At 41.6% G+C, this 14622-nt stretch overlaps 1 protein-coding gene across 1 annotated transcript in view; it reads right to left on the reverse strand.

Moving 5' to 3' along the window:
- The window catches only part of ANK3 (ankyrin 3), a 197476-nt gene that overhangs the window by 133956 nt on the left and 48898 nt on the right, over nt 1–14622 (reverse strand). Inside the window, exon 2 of the mRNA XM_081954513.1 lies at nt 4007–4108. Coding sequence (XP_081810639.1) covers nt 4007–4108 — 102 coding nt within the window. The remainder of the gene's footprint in view (nt 1–4006; nt 4109–14622) is intronic.

Genomic DNA, 14622 nt, shown 5'->3' on the forward strand with positions numbered 1-14622 from the left:
GTTTAGATGTATGGGATTCTAGCCTTAATATATATGAATATCATTGTTCTTACCACATATTTTTCCCAACTAAGATATTTATTTATTTATTTATTTATTACTTGAACTTATTAGTCGCCCCCTCTCCCCACAGGGACTCGGGGCGACGTACAAAGGTATTATATAGCGTATAGAGGAGGTAAGAATAAATAAATAAGTTACAATACTTAAAAAGTTAAAACCCCAGTGAAATTAACCCTTAAAAACTAAAATTACAATTAAAAATGCCCTGGGCTGGAGAGGTTGTAGAGTTATGCCAGGTCAGCTAGTCGAAACAGGTAGGTTTTCAGCTTCATACGGAAGGAGCGAAGGTCGGTTGTAGTTCTGATGTCTGGGGGGAGGTCATTCCAAAGGGTGGGGCCCACTACAGAGAAGGCCCTACTTCTGGGCGCTGCCCTCTGGCACTCTCTGGAGGACGGCACCCGGAGTAGTCCCTCTCTGTGTGAGTGGACGGGTCGCAGGGATGTATGGGGCAGGACGCGATCCCGCAGGTAACTAGGCCCTGTGCCATGGAGCGCTTTGAAGGTGGTAACCAGTACCTTGAAGCGCACCCGGTAGACCACCTCTCTCTCTCTCTCCCCCTCCCTCCCCCCCCTCTCCATCAACGTTTTAAGGAGAAACTATTATTAATTTTGTCTATTTTTTATTTTATTTTATTGTTTTAATTAGACAGACCACACACATACAAAACACTCTTCAATACATCTTCCAGCAAGCATATTGATTGGTTACAATTAAATTCCGTGCATTACTACAATCATTCTTTATATTTCATTCAAATTGAATTGTACATTTTAAATCAAAAATCTTTATACCGTCAATATACCAACATTCTCCTTTAACTGCATTTGTTTGAAAGTACTTTTATCCAGAATCATTCATATTTATATTATCCAATGAATAAACATTTTAACACTGACAACAATCTGTAAGAGCTACCACATTCTGCTTATTTATCGCCTAGGATTCTTATTTCTTTCCTCTATCCACCTATACCATTTATCCCATATCTGATAGAATTCTGATTCTTCTTTTCACTGAATTTCTTTAGTTAGCTTGTCCATTTCAGCACAGTCCATCACCTTTCTTATTATTTCATCTTCACTTGGAGTAGCTTGTTTTTCCATTTCTGGGCATAGGCAATCCTTGCCGCCGTTATTATATGCAATATTAAGTACTGGGTTTCTTTTTTGTATTTCGCAGGCAATATTCCTAATAAGAAGATTTCCGGTTTCCATTCTATTTTAACTCCCGTTATTGCCTCCAGCTAGTTTTTGATCTTTTTCCAAAACTTTTTAGCCTCCTCACAGGTCCACCATAAATGGTAATACGTTCCGTGTATCGATTCGCATTTCCAACATTTTGGGGAGGTATTTGACGATATTTTAGCTAACCTTGTTGGTACCATGGCACCAACATGGCATTAATTTTGTCTATTATTATTATTATTATTATTGCATCAACAGAAGTGTATCACAGCGGCCAGTTGTTTCGCCGGATTTGGCATTAATTACTAGTCGGGCCCCACCCAGGGGCTTATTATTATTATTATTATTATTATTATTATTATTATTATTATTATTATTATTATTATTATTATTATTATTATTATTATTATTATTATTATTATTATACAATTGTATCACAGCGGCCAGTTGTTTCGCCGGATTTGGCACTGATTACTAGTCGGGCCCCACCCAGGGGCCTAGGACATCATAATGTATTTTCATAATATACGTGTGGATCCAAGCAGTGCAGCTTTTTGCATTTGACTGATGGTGATTTTGTCAAGTTTTAACTGTTTTAAATGTAATTCCAGTGCTTTTGGAATAGCACCCAGTGTGCCGATTACCACTGGAATTACCACTGCTGGTTTGTGCCATAGTCGTTGAATTTCAATTTTTAGGTCCTGGTATTTCGCGATTTTTTCATGTTCCTTCTCGTCAACCCTGCTATCACCTAGTATTGCGATGTCTATGATTGTAACCTTATTTTTCTCAACCAGTGTGATGTCTGGTGTTTTATGCACCAGTATTTTGTCCGTTTGTAATGAAAATCCCATAGGATCTTGACCATCTGATTTTCGGTGACTTTTTCAGGCTTATGTTCCCACCAGTTTGTTGTTGTCTTAATATTATAATTTTTGCACAAATTCCAGTGGATCATTTGTGCTACTGAATTGTGCCGCAATTTATTATCAGTCTGCGTGATTTTTTTACAGCAGCTGAGTATGTGGTCAACAGTTTCATCAACTTCTTTGCAGAGTCTGCATTTGGCATCATCAGAGGATTTTTCGATTTTGGCCTTAATGGCATTTGTTCGGATAGCTTGTTCTTGCGCAGCCAGGATTAGTGTTTCTTTCTTTAATGTACCTGTTGTTAACCATAACCAAGTTTTTTCACTGTCCACTTTATCTTTTATTTTTTCCAGAAATTGACCATGCAATGCTTTGTTCTGCCAACTCTCCATTCTTGATTTTATCACATCTGTTCTGTATTCTTGTTTCGTCTGTTGGGCCTTCAGTAGATTTTTGTTCTTTACTTCGTTTAATAGATGTTCTTGACATTCTTTTAAATAATCAGCCAGTGCATGTTTTTCTTCTTCAACTATTTGCTTCACTTGTAATAATCCTCTGCCACCTGATTTTCGGGGCAGGTATAGCCTATCAGTGTCACCGCGTGGATGTAAACTGTAGTGCATTGTCATTCGTTTCCTGGTTTTTCGGTCCAAAATATCCAAATCAGCTTGTGTCCAGTTAACTATACCAGCTGTGTATCTTATAATTGCTATTGCCCAGGTATTTATGGCCTTGATTGTATTTCCACCATTTAATTTAGATTTCAAAATTTTCCTAAATCTGTTGGTGTACTTTCTCCTGACAATAGTTTTTATTTCTCCATGTTTGATGTTATACAACTGCAGAATGCCTAAGTATTTGTAGGCTTCATTTTCATTGCATTTGATTAGTTGGCCATTAGGCATTTCAATTCCCTCACACACAGTGATTTTGCCCCTTTTTATGGATACAGTGGCGCATTTTTCCATGCCAAACTGCATTGAAATATCATTGCTGAATACTCGGACTGTGTTTGTCAGTGATTGGATTTCTATTTCTGAGTTACCATAGAGTTTCAAATCATCCATATATAATAAATGCGAAATTTTTACAGCTTCTTTGGCTGTTTGGTAGCCTGATTTCATTTTTTTAAGATTACCGATAGTGGGATCATCGCGATGATGAAGAGAAGAGGTTAAAGTGAATCACCCTGGAAAATTCCTCGCTTGATATTATTATTATTGCATCAACAGAATTGTATCACAGCGGCCAGTTGTTTCGACGGGTTTGGCATTAATTACTAGTCAGACCCCACCCGACTTATTATTATTGTTGTTGTTGTTGTTGTTGTTGTTATGTGGTTAAACTTTGATGAGATTTATAGCCTTTGGGGCTGGTTGGTAGCTCAATAGCTCCAGTCCTAACCAAGGACCTAGGAACTGTTAAGGTAACGTCGGAGGATATAAGTTGTTCCAAGTAGGGTAGTTTTTTGTAGAGTCAGAATGTTCAAGTCAGGTAAATTTAGAATTTTCAAATAGCGAGGTAGTCCTTTAGGTATTGCTCCAAGGGCTCCAATTACAATTGAGACAACACATGATTTCTTTTTCCACAGTTGTTGTTGTTGTTATTGTTGTTGTTGTTGCTGCTGCTGCTACTGCTACTAACAATAACAACAACAACAACAACAACAATACCCAGTGGACATGAAATATGCTGTTTTGACTGCTTAAGCAAACCTGAAGCCCTCTAAGTGAACTGGATTTCAATTTCAATACTCCCCAGCCAGCCTTGGTAGAAGAAAATCTAGCGTATCCTGGAGGAGCCTGTTCTGGAGAGGCAGATTCAAGACACAGACACAAACACAGACTAGTAATAAAAAGAAAATATGTGTGGATTAAATATTGCTACAACCTGATTACAAATGTTGATGTCCACTCCGTTCTTTAAGTAGTCAAGAGCTTTTTCCAAGTTGCCTGCTCGGGCTGCTCGTAGGTAGCTTGCATTGGTGTCAGACTGAAAGAGAAAGAAGAGAAAATAAAGAGTTTGAAAACCAAGCATGAGCTGCAATCTAGATTTTGTGATGTGGAAAATTTATAAAAGTGGCCATCACACCCAGATCCAATACCTACATTTGGAATCAGTGTTGACCATTACAATAACGTCCATAGCTAGATACAGCGAAGTACCTCTTTGTTAAATATTTTATTATTTATATTTTATTACTCCCTGTTTTGTATAAGCTGCGTTATCATACTTGCAATACAAAGTATTAACGTCCATGTAGATATCAGCAAGATTCGCCTTCAGTGACACAGGAAAGGAATTCTGTAGCTTGTCCGAAAAATGAGTTTAGGTAGTGCCTTGAATGGCGTTTGAGGCTGAACAGTACAATGGTATGGTATTTATTTATTTATTTATTTATATTTGGTGCTTCTAGACCGCCCCCTCTCCCAGAAGGGACTCGGGGCGGTGTACAGTCCATAGAGAATATCACAAAATACAATAAAAAAGTGAAATATGTACAGTTTGGAGGAGGTTAAAATGCAATTAAAAGAACTGTACAAAGCTAATATAAATATAAGTTTTAAATCCCTAAAACAGACACAACAAATTAAAAAACTCCTAAGATAGCCAGATAATAATACATTTGCCAGGAGGGACAGATTGTAATTATGCCAGGCCTGCTAATCGGAACAGGTGAGTCTTCAATTTTTGCCGGAAGGAGCGGAGGTCAGAAGTGGTTCTAATGTCGGGGGGGAGGTCATTCCAGAGGGTTGGGCCCATCACAGAGAAGGCCCTACTCCTTGGTGTCGCCCGTTGGCATTGCCTAGTGGACGGCACCAGGAGAAGTCCCTCCCTGTGTGAGCGAATTGGCCGCAGGGATGTATGCCACTATTCTCTGACTGAAGAAAGTAAAGGACTTGCTCCTGGTCCTACAATAATGACAACATGGCAAGTCCATAAAATAAATTCTCCTGGCCAAACCACCCATCTTTCTCCTAAATGTCACCATTCGTTTTAAGGCTTCTGTGTCTCAAGATAAACAACATCTGCCGAGGGTTTTTCTAAATATTGCAGAAGATGGCTTGTTGGCTTGGTTCATTCCTTTTCTGGCAAATGCAATAGTCCTCGATTTATGACCACAGTTAAGCCCAACATTTCTGTTGTTAAGTGAGACATCTGTTAAATTAGTTTCGCTCCATGTTATGACCTTTCTCGCCACCATTGTTAAGTTAGTCACTGCACTTGTTAACTTCATCATACACTTGTTAAGAGAATCTGGCTTCCCCATTGACTTTGCTTGTCAGAAGGTCACAAAATGGAATCACATGACCCCTGGACACTGCAACCATCATAAATATGAGTCGCTGGTCAACCATCTGAATTTTTATCACAGGACCCTGGGGGGAATGCTATAATGGTTATAAGTGTGAAAAACAGTCGCTTTTTTCAGTGATGTTGTAACTTCGAACCATCACTAAATGAACTGTTGTAGGTCAAGGACTATCTGTACAATTTTGACCATAGCTTGCTCCATGCAAACTAAATACATCAGGAGAAAAATATTTGAAAACCATGATGCAGGGAAACTCATCCAAACGAAAGAACTTTACTATTGAGGATCTCATGATCAGCCAATCTGTGCAGCCCAAATAAATATTTTTGACCCTCACCATAACACATAAAAATCTTATACTTTTCTTTTAATTAATGAAACAAAATACTATTCTGCATATGATAGCAGTAATTTTTGTGTTAATTTCGACATTCAGCATGACTGCCATTGTACTGGGTTTACAAAAGGCTGCTTGGCTACTGTTTAGCTCTCTGGTCCATTTTAACATTGTTGTGCAGGGAAATCTCTAGCACAATCTCATTGTTCTCAACCAGGACACACTCTGGCTCCTGTCCTAGCATGGAGCTCATTTTGATTTCCCTGCGGAACAATACAATTCAATAGCAGAGTAGGAAGGGGCCTTGGAGGTCTTCTAGTCCAACCCCCTGCCTTGGCAGGAAACCCTATACCGTTTCAGACAAATGGCTATCCAACATCTTCTTAAAGACTTCCAGTGTTGGGGCATTCAAACTTCTGGAGGCAAGCTGTTCCACTGAACAGGAGCAATCACTTTATTTTGGAGGAATGAATTTGTTCCTAGACCTTCCCATCAACACTCAATGGGAAGAAATCTCTGTACCCTTATGATACTTTCTTCTCGCAAAGAAGGAGAAAACTCCTACTACAGAATAAAACAGGTGCTTCTACACACAAAAGGAAAAAGTTAATCACCTGCAGAATTTCTCCATGGTGGAACATTCTCACATTCAAGAAGTACAATAAAGCTATTTGAAGAAAACTAATAGATACATGCACACATTAACTGCTGTTTGTTTGTTTGTTTAATTTGGATTGTCTGATCTCAACATGACTCTGAGTGATTTAAAATTAAAAATAAGAAAGAGGAACTAACTGAAAGAAAACCCTTTGCATCTTAACCCAGCCCCTTGAACAGAAAACAGAGCCAACAACATCAAGGTTTTTGGAGACATCTGGAATGTAAAGGTGGCACAGATCTCTGGGGGTGATATTGTTCGTGGGGTAGGTAATGTGACAGAAAAGCCTTAAAAATGGCATTGTTTGATTGAACAATCCAGAGCACACAATCTTGCCAGACAAATTGGAAGTAATGTGGTGGGGTCACTTGGGGGTAACAAGGCATGCCAACCATTGCCCATGCCACCTCATTCTGGACCAGCTATGGCTTCCAGGCAGTATTCAGAGATAGTTTAGAGTGTATTCTACTCCTACTGTGAGTTGACTCAACAAAGCTGTTTCTAGCCACAGTGACGCTGAAACAACAAAACCTACTGTTGTGATGGAAGCACTGCCCCATTGTGTGACAACATCTCAGCATCAACATCAACAGACAAACAAGGGATAGGGTTGATATCACAACTTCACAACGTGCATCTTATCACCTTGACCCTCCTGAAAACTCTTAGGGACAAAGTCCTCTCAACCAAACATTGACTCTGCTAGTTTGGGGCAAGCTTTTTAAGTATGTCAGTGCAGACTTAAGTAGGACACTAACTCAATACAAACAGCTTATTTATCAAGCAATGACATGGATGTAATAGTGCCAAGTAGTTCTCCTATGGGCAAATTTTCCAGGTTATACCAGGTTCTGTGCTTTTGTCATGCCACATAACGGCTCTATTGCCTAGATTTGTTCCATCTGCAAGAGTTATTTGAATGGCTTAAGCTTCATCTAAGGTAGCGGTCCCCAAACTTGGCAACTTTAAGACTTGTGGACTTCGACTCCCTGGGAGTCGAAGTCCACAAGTCTTAAAGTTGCCAAGTTTGGGGACCTCTGATCTAAGGTTTAAAAGAGGCACAAATGAGTAACAGGAAGACTGGGAGTTCCAGTCCCACCTTGGGGACAGAAGCAGCTGGGAGACTCTGGGCCTGTCCGTCTCTCTTCGCCAAAAAAGAAGGCCAAAACAGACCACTTCCAGAAATGCTATCAAGAAACCTTCAAAGACTTGCCAGGCACTTGCCAAGAATCTAAACGGATTTGAAGGCACGCGCACACTAACACACACACACACCAATAACAAATACTTAAAAATAATAAAAGAAGCTTTATAATGCCAGAAAACCCAATCGCTGATATTTGGCATGGTTGCTTAATTGGGGAGAAGAGGCTGAAGAGCTCCTAGAGCCACAAAATGTATGGGGGGGGGGAGTTGTGCCCCTAATATGGTCAAAGATCAAGCACCCCCCCTTTTTTTTTTACAGGCTAAGAAGGAGTTTATGCCAGTGATAAGTGATGGGATGTTACTCCAGAGTCCTTCTGAATTTTCCACTTTAATTTAAATCGGCAACCTCTTTATTTCTGCCTAGTAAAACATGATTGGGGATACTTAGCAATGCTTTATGTCTGTCATCACCCAAACAGTAGCTTAATTTTAGCATTCCAGAATAGTACACGGTAAACTAGCCATGTGCTTCCTTGGTATTTTAAGGAACTGCATTCCAGTTAGCGCACAGGAGGAAAAAGCATAGATAATGAGCAGGGGGACAAAATTAGGTTTTACAGAGAAAGATCTATTTGTAACAGCAAGCTCTGGAAATACTTTCTCTCTCTTTCACTCCTAAATGCTTTGTCATTTTTTAGATGGGGAAAAAATTCAACAGCCAGATAAATTTTGTGTTTAAGTGAATCATCACATAACATCCTTTACCTTTTAAAATATTGCTTCCTAAACACTTCTGATCTCAATTATTAATCTCAACAAATCCCCCAGTAATATAATTGATTGTCGTCTATAATTGATCCAACAACTCCCCCAACGGACAGAATCATCATAAATCTCCGGTAGCTACTCCAATGCGTGCTGCACCCTATCAAGGACTTCTCCAGGACATCCTTCCAAAGGGCTCCCGAGCGGAACTCCCTTAATCTATGGATCGGGTACGGCGTCCCTTTTAGCGCACTTGAAGTTTACATTACATAACTCTACAATGCTTATTCGCCACAATTCCCTGCTAGAAGCAAAGAAGTACCATACCCCCGTCGATTCACTCCTCGCCATGGTTCAGCCTGTGTTGCCCGTGGTGTCCTCTGCGCACGCCATGTCTCCCTGCTACTCAGGGCAGAGAACGCAGCATTTGCTGAGTCGCTAGTAAAATGCCAGAGCAGCAGTATTGCCCATGAACGGGAGCAGGTCAATGCACTCTCGGAGCTTCTGTCTAGGGCAGGGCCATGTCAGCCTCAAGCCAGCTCTTCTGTACACATTCCACAGAGAGCAGGAAAGCAGGCAGGCTGGTTGGTTGGGCAACCTGGCACTGCAGCTTCGGCCTGCAGAAGGCCAGAAACCTGATCCCACCAGGAAAACTCTTCCAAGCAAGCTGGCCTCAAATTGTCCGTTTTTGGGTGGAAAAGCAGAAGGCCTTCTGAGGTCCTGCTTCACTTTGCTTCTGAATGCTCAGCGTTTCTATACAGCTAAGCATTTAGCAAACGCTGATAAAAAAGAAACAGACACTGAAGCCAATAAGTTAAAGCCAACACAAGCAGTTCTAACCAAAGCTCTATATCAGAGGTCTTCAAAGTTGGCAACTTTAAGACTTGTGGACTTCAACTCCCAGAATTCTCCAGCCAGCATAGGAGTTGAAGTCCACAAGTCTTAAAGTTGCCAACTTTGAAGACCTCTGCTCTATATTGTAGGAGGAAGGAAAGCAGGGAGGCAGGGAGAGGAAGAAGAGAAGAGAGGAGAGGAGAGGAGAGGAGAGGAGAGGAGAGGAGAGGAGAAGAGAAGAGAAGAGAAGAGAAGAGAAGGCAAGGCAAGGCAAGGCAAGGCAAGGCAAGGCAAGGCAAGGCAAGGCAAGGCAAGGCAAGGCAAGGCAAGGCAAGGCAAGGCAAGGCAAGGCAAGACAAGACAAGACATGTTCTGGTAGTATTTCACCAAAAAGACTATACCCTCCTACCATTTCATCAGTATTCTGTTTTTAGGCAGGAAAAAAAAGATTAGCAAAATGCTTCAGTCTGCTTATGAATGAAGGTCCAAGCCCTCCTTGCTTGTCAAAGTCCACACTCTGCTGGCCCGCAGCTTCTGGGTTAGGGATCCTAACAAGATGACCACTAGATGGCAACAAAGAGACAAAGAAACTTCAGAATCCCACCAGTAGGTGGCATAAAAAACCCTGAAGAGAATACTGTAAATGCCATGACTAACAGACTGCCACCAAGGGGTCTCTTTCAGCTTACAAGAAAATTTTAGAAATGCCTTGTAAGTTACGCTCCTTCTTTAAAATGTCTCAGTTCACACAATCACTGGGAGTGAAGCTTAACCACATAGTACTGTGTTCTTAACTAGGAAGGGTCATCCAACAAGTAAAGCCACTTCCTCAGTGGCAATGTTTATTTTCCATATTGCCTGAGAGGGGGATTTTACGTCGCAACAATCTCTTTTTTAAACAAGTTTCTTTAGCTTTTCTTTTCTTTCCTTTTCTTGGATATACCAACACTTTTCCTGCAGAGCAATATACACACACACACACACACACACACACACACACACACACACAATTTCATCGGTGGAACTCCCTACCACTAATAATACATCTGCCTGGAACATCTGAGTAAGATCCACATGTGGTCCATCACCACATGTCATCCTTAGAACGGATCCACTGAGCACATGCATGTACACATGTACATGAAGATGCATTAATATTAGAACAATAGTCATAAAATCAGCACTTATTCCACACAGTTATTAATACTGGATATTTTGCTGCAATTGCTATGAAGTGGCTTAAGAAAATATGGTTGCATTCATTCTGAAATATTTTTTATCACCCAAGGAAATCATCATTTGTCCTATAAGCACTGTTGATCTTTGAAAAGTCCTTATCCTCATATCAGTAATACCAGTGGATAACAAACTTCACTCCGGGTGATTGATCCTTGACAGTCAAGCGGCTGCAAAGAGATGATAATATTTCATGTTCCCCAGCAGTCCCAACCATCTCACTCATTGCCAAAGTAGGTTATTATGCAGTTTAGAGAGTCATGCTCTAAGGATCATTTGAGCAATTGGACAAAGAATCCCTCTTTCACCAAGTTTGATCTAGAAGGTCATCCAGCACCCTCAAATTTGGCAGATTGTATAACTTTAACTCCAGCAGCTCTAACTCTTATTAACAATGTGCATTTCAGTTAAATACAATTGTTTTATAGAGTCAGGTCATCTGAGCTCTCTCAAGAAAAACCACACAATGAAAAATAGGATGCGCTTCAGAGGTATTTTAGGCCTTTCCTTTGACACAAACATATCCTTTTACATTTCTTCCAGGCACCTTTTATGCAGTAAACAGAACACCCCATTGCAACTTTTCAGAGAGTGGGGAAACAGAGGGCAGAGAACCAAACACAGGCTTGCTTAAGAGATAGAGAAAATGCTCAAAAAATGAAGCAAACAGATCTACGTACACATTTACCTGCAAACCAGGAGGAATCCTCTTTTTGCCAAGAATGACAACAGCCACAACAATAATAATAACTCATTACCCGCACACAGGTGCAGAGAAATAAATCTTAAAAGCAACCTTACGACAGCATCTGCACACGCTTACTTGGTCCACGAAGTGCTCCCCCTCTTCCACTGCCATCTTCTGTGGTCAAATGTGAAACATGATGATTCAATTAGTTAACACTTTGCACACGGCGTGTCAGCCCAAAATAGCTGCCAAACAAGAAAGCAATAAAGCCAGCCAGCGTGGTCACGTAGGCTACCTCTCCAACTCTTTCTAAAGAATGGGAAAGCAAGTCGGGGTCTGGCTAGGCGCACTAAGAGGCCAGCAGAAGAGACATCCTGGAGATGCCTCCCTGCAGTGTAATCTTGAGCCCCTTCCGGGCTGTGTAAGCCTGGGATGAGGACGACCAAAAATAGCCTCCACATCAGCGGGTAACAAGGCCTGACAGGCAGGGACCGCTCCTGAAATGAGCTTCCGGGATGCTGTTGACCAGCTGTTCTCCATGAAAGGACTCCGGTGGTGTGTCAACCCTGAAGCTGACCTGACCTGAGGAAACACTGAAGCTCCAAGGTGGCTTCAGTCAGGTCAGTGTCAGGGTTGTTTCTTTCTTGTTTTCCAGAAGCAACACAACCAGGGACTGATGCTTACCCAGCCTGCATGCTGTCAAAGGAAAAGGGGCCCAGGAGCATTTTAAACAACATGGATGGGTTGGATGGACTGGAGTCGCCTTCTCAGCTGCTTGAAGAATTAGTGGCATTGCCAGGTGCATAGGTGTAAGAGACAGAGACAGAGACAGAGACAGAGACAGAGACAGAGAGAGAGAGAGAGAGAGAGAGAGAGAGAGGAGGAGGAGGAGGAGGAGGAGGAGGAGGAGGAGGAGGAGGAGGAGGAGGAGGAAACAACACACTGGCCTGTAGGCTGTCCAATTGCAGAGGAAATAAAAAATGGTAGCCTAAGACTATTTCATTCAAGAATGAAAAATAAACTTACAATAATTGATCACAACACTTAACACTACCTGTGATTTGTTAAAATCACTTGTGGTAGAGAAAACCACACTGCACCATGACTGATGCTGGCAGAAGAAGACCTTGGGTATCTGCAGATACAATAAAGATTAAGAGAGTCTCGATCTTTTTCTTCCTTTCTTTTTTGCTCACACAGTGACAGTTCAATCCTAAATTGTGGTTAATACAACTTTTTCCTAAAGTTGGAAGCGGAATGGTTTCAAAACTTGCTAAATTTGTTTATTTGTTTCTTTAACAAAGAAGCAAAAATACTAAATGAACCCACAGTCAGCAACCAAGATAAAAATAATAAGAACTCTCCATACAAGCACTTCACATAAGAAGTCCAATTCCCACAGGCAGGAAAGCAGCCACATCTTAGGACCACGTGAAGGGGCAACAGAGACAGGGCCAATTTGATCTCTAGGGAGGTGATGATTCATGTAAATGGGTATCAGTCCCTGAGTCCCACCAAATGACACTCTAAAACAGGGGTGTCAAACTCAAGGACCAGGGCCATAACTAGCCTGCGGGGTACTTAGATCTGAGCCGCGGGGCTGCCCTGGAAACAGCAAAGGCTCAACCCTTGGTGCTTCTGACAGCAAAAACAGGTTCCCGAGCTCTGTTTTCGGCTGCCGTAGCCTCTTGCAGGCCGGCAGGCCTCCCAAACTTTGTTTTCAATGGCAGAGGATGTAAGAGGCTGCGGCAGCTGAAAACGGAGCTCAAAAGCCCGTTTTTGCAGGCAGAGCACTCAGGCCACCATAGGTGCCCCTGACAGGAGTGATGTTGAGCTGGCCATGCCTACCCTTGCCAAGGCCATCCCCCCAGAGGACAAACACAACCCCGATGCGGCCCTCAAAGAAATCGAGTTCGACACCTCTGCTCTACAATGGATGGAACCCAGAGCTTCTCCTGCCAGATCTGATGGGATGGGAAGACACATTCAGAGAAAAGCAGTCCTGCAAATAATCTGGCCCCATGCCGTAAAGGATCTTAAACTCAAATAGAAGCACACTGGCAACCAGTGTAGCTGGTAGTTTGTTGACTGCATCTAAAACAACAAACTATGGTGATTCAAACAAAAGACAGAAGCAGCTGCCTAGCAGAAGGAAGGATGTGGAACAGTATCAACCAACAAGACTCAACTTTTCACAATAAAACCATGGGTTGTACGCCCATAGCAATGCTTAGTAATATAAACCAGGGATGAAATTCAACAGGTTCTGGAGAACTGGTAGCAGAAATTTTGAGTAGTTTGGAGTGCAGTGGGAATGGAGATTTTGCAGTATCCTATCCCTGCCATGCCCACCAAGCCATGCCCACAGAAACGGTAGTAAAAAAAATTGAATTTCACCACTGATATAAACCATAATTTATACAATATAATATCATGGTCCAATCATCCTTCTAAAATCAATTAAATGCTTTGTCCAGCTTGTGTCAGAATATCAGATGAATTTACTAATTTAGAAGTAATTCTTCATACAGTATTGATGTGTCCTTTTGCCTTTGAGGTTAGTAGGAGAAAATCTTGGAAGTGGAAATATTTTTGCTATATGTTGCCAAAGACTGGTGTCCAGTTATTTAATTTTTTCCAATGAAACCATCTGTCCCATGTGAGAGGCAGAAAGGCACCACATGGTGCTCCCCTTCCCTGCTGAAATTTAAGGCAGAAGATGGACTTTCAAAGCAAATGTCCCCCAGCCTGGACAGCAAGCAAGACTGGCAGGTTTTGTGCCTTGGACCATCCTATATAGCAGTGTTTCCCAACCTTGGCGACTTTAAGTCCTGTGGACTTCAACTCCCAGAATCCCCCAGCCAGCATAGCTGGCTGGGGAATTCTGGGAGTTGAAGTCCACAGGACTTAAAGTCGCCAAGGTTGGGAAACACTGCTATATACCATACACATGTCAGAATTGCCATGCATATGCATAAGCCGCACGTCCACAATGATTTCTCCTTGCTAGTAAGAAAACTCAGTGATCAAGCAACTCTACTTCTTTCTTTACGTTCACTTCTTTGTTCTCATAACTGTAACTGAAACCACTTTCCCCTGCTTTGAAAGCACATGATAGCAGTGTTCTCAGTGGTTGGATTCAGCCAGTTTGCACCACTGCCGGAGAACCAGTTGTTAACTTTCTGAGCAGTTTGGTGAACTGGTTGTTGGAAGAAATCATTAGGGAAGAGAACCGGTTGTTAAATTATTTGAATCCCACCACTGGGTATTCCAACATCTCAGGGGCTGCCATAAAAAAGAGGGAGGCAAGCGATTCTCCAAAACACTTGAAGGCAGGACAAAAAGCAACGGATGAAAATTAATCAAGGAGAGAAGCAACCAAGAATTAAGGAGAAATTTCCTGACAGTGAAGACAATGAACCAGTGAAATGGCTTGCCTTCAGAAGTTCTGGGTGCACCAACACTGGAGGTTTTTTAAAAAATATTGGACAACCATTTGTCTGAAATAAATAGTTTCCTGGCTAAG

Source organism: Natrix helvetica (assembly GCF_964273705.1).
Source record: "Natrix helvetica genome assembly, chromosome: 5".
Lineage (NCBI taxonomy): Eukaryota > Metazoa > Chordata > Lepidosauria > Squamata > Natricidae > Natrix > Natrix helvetica.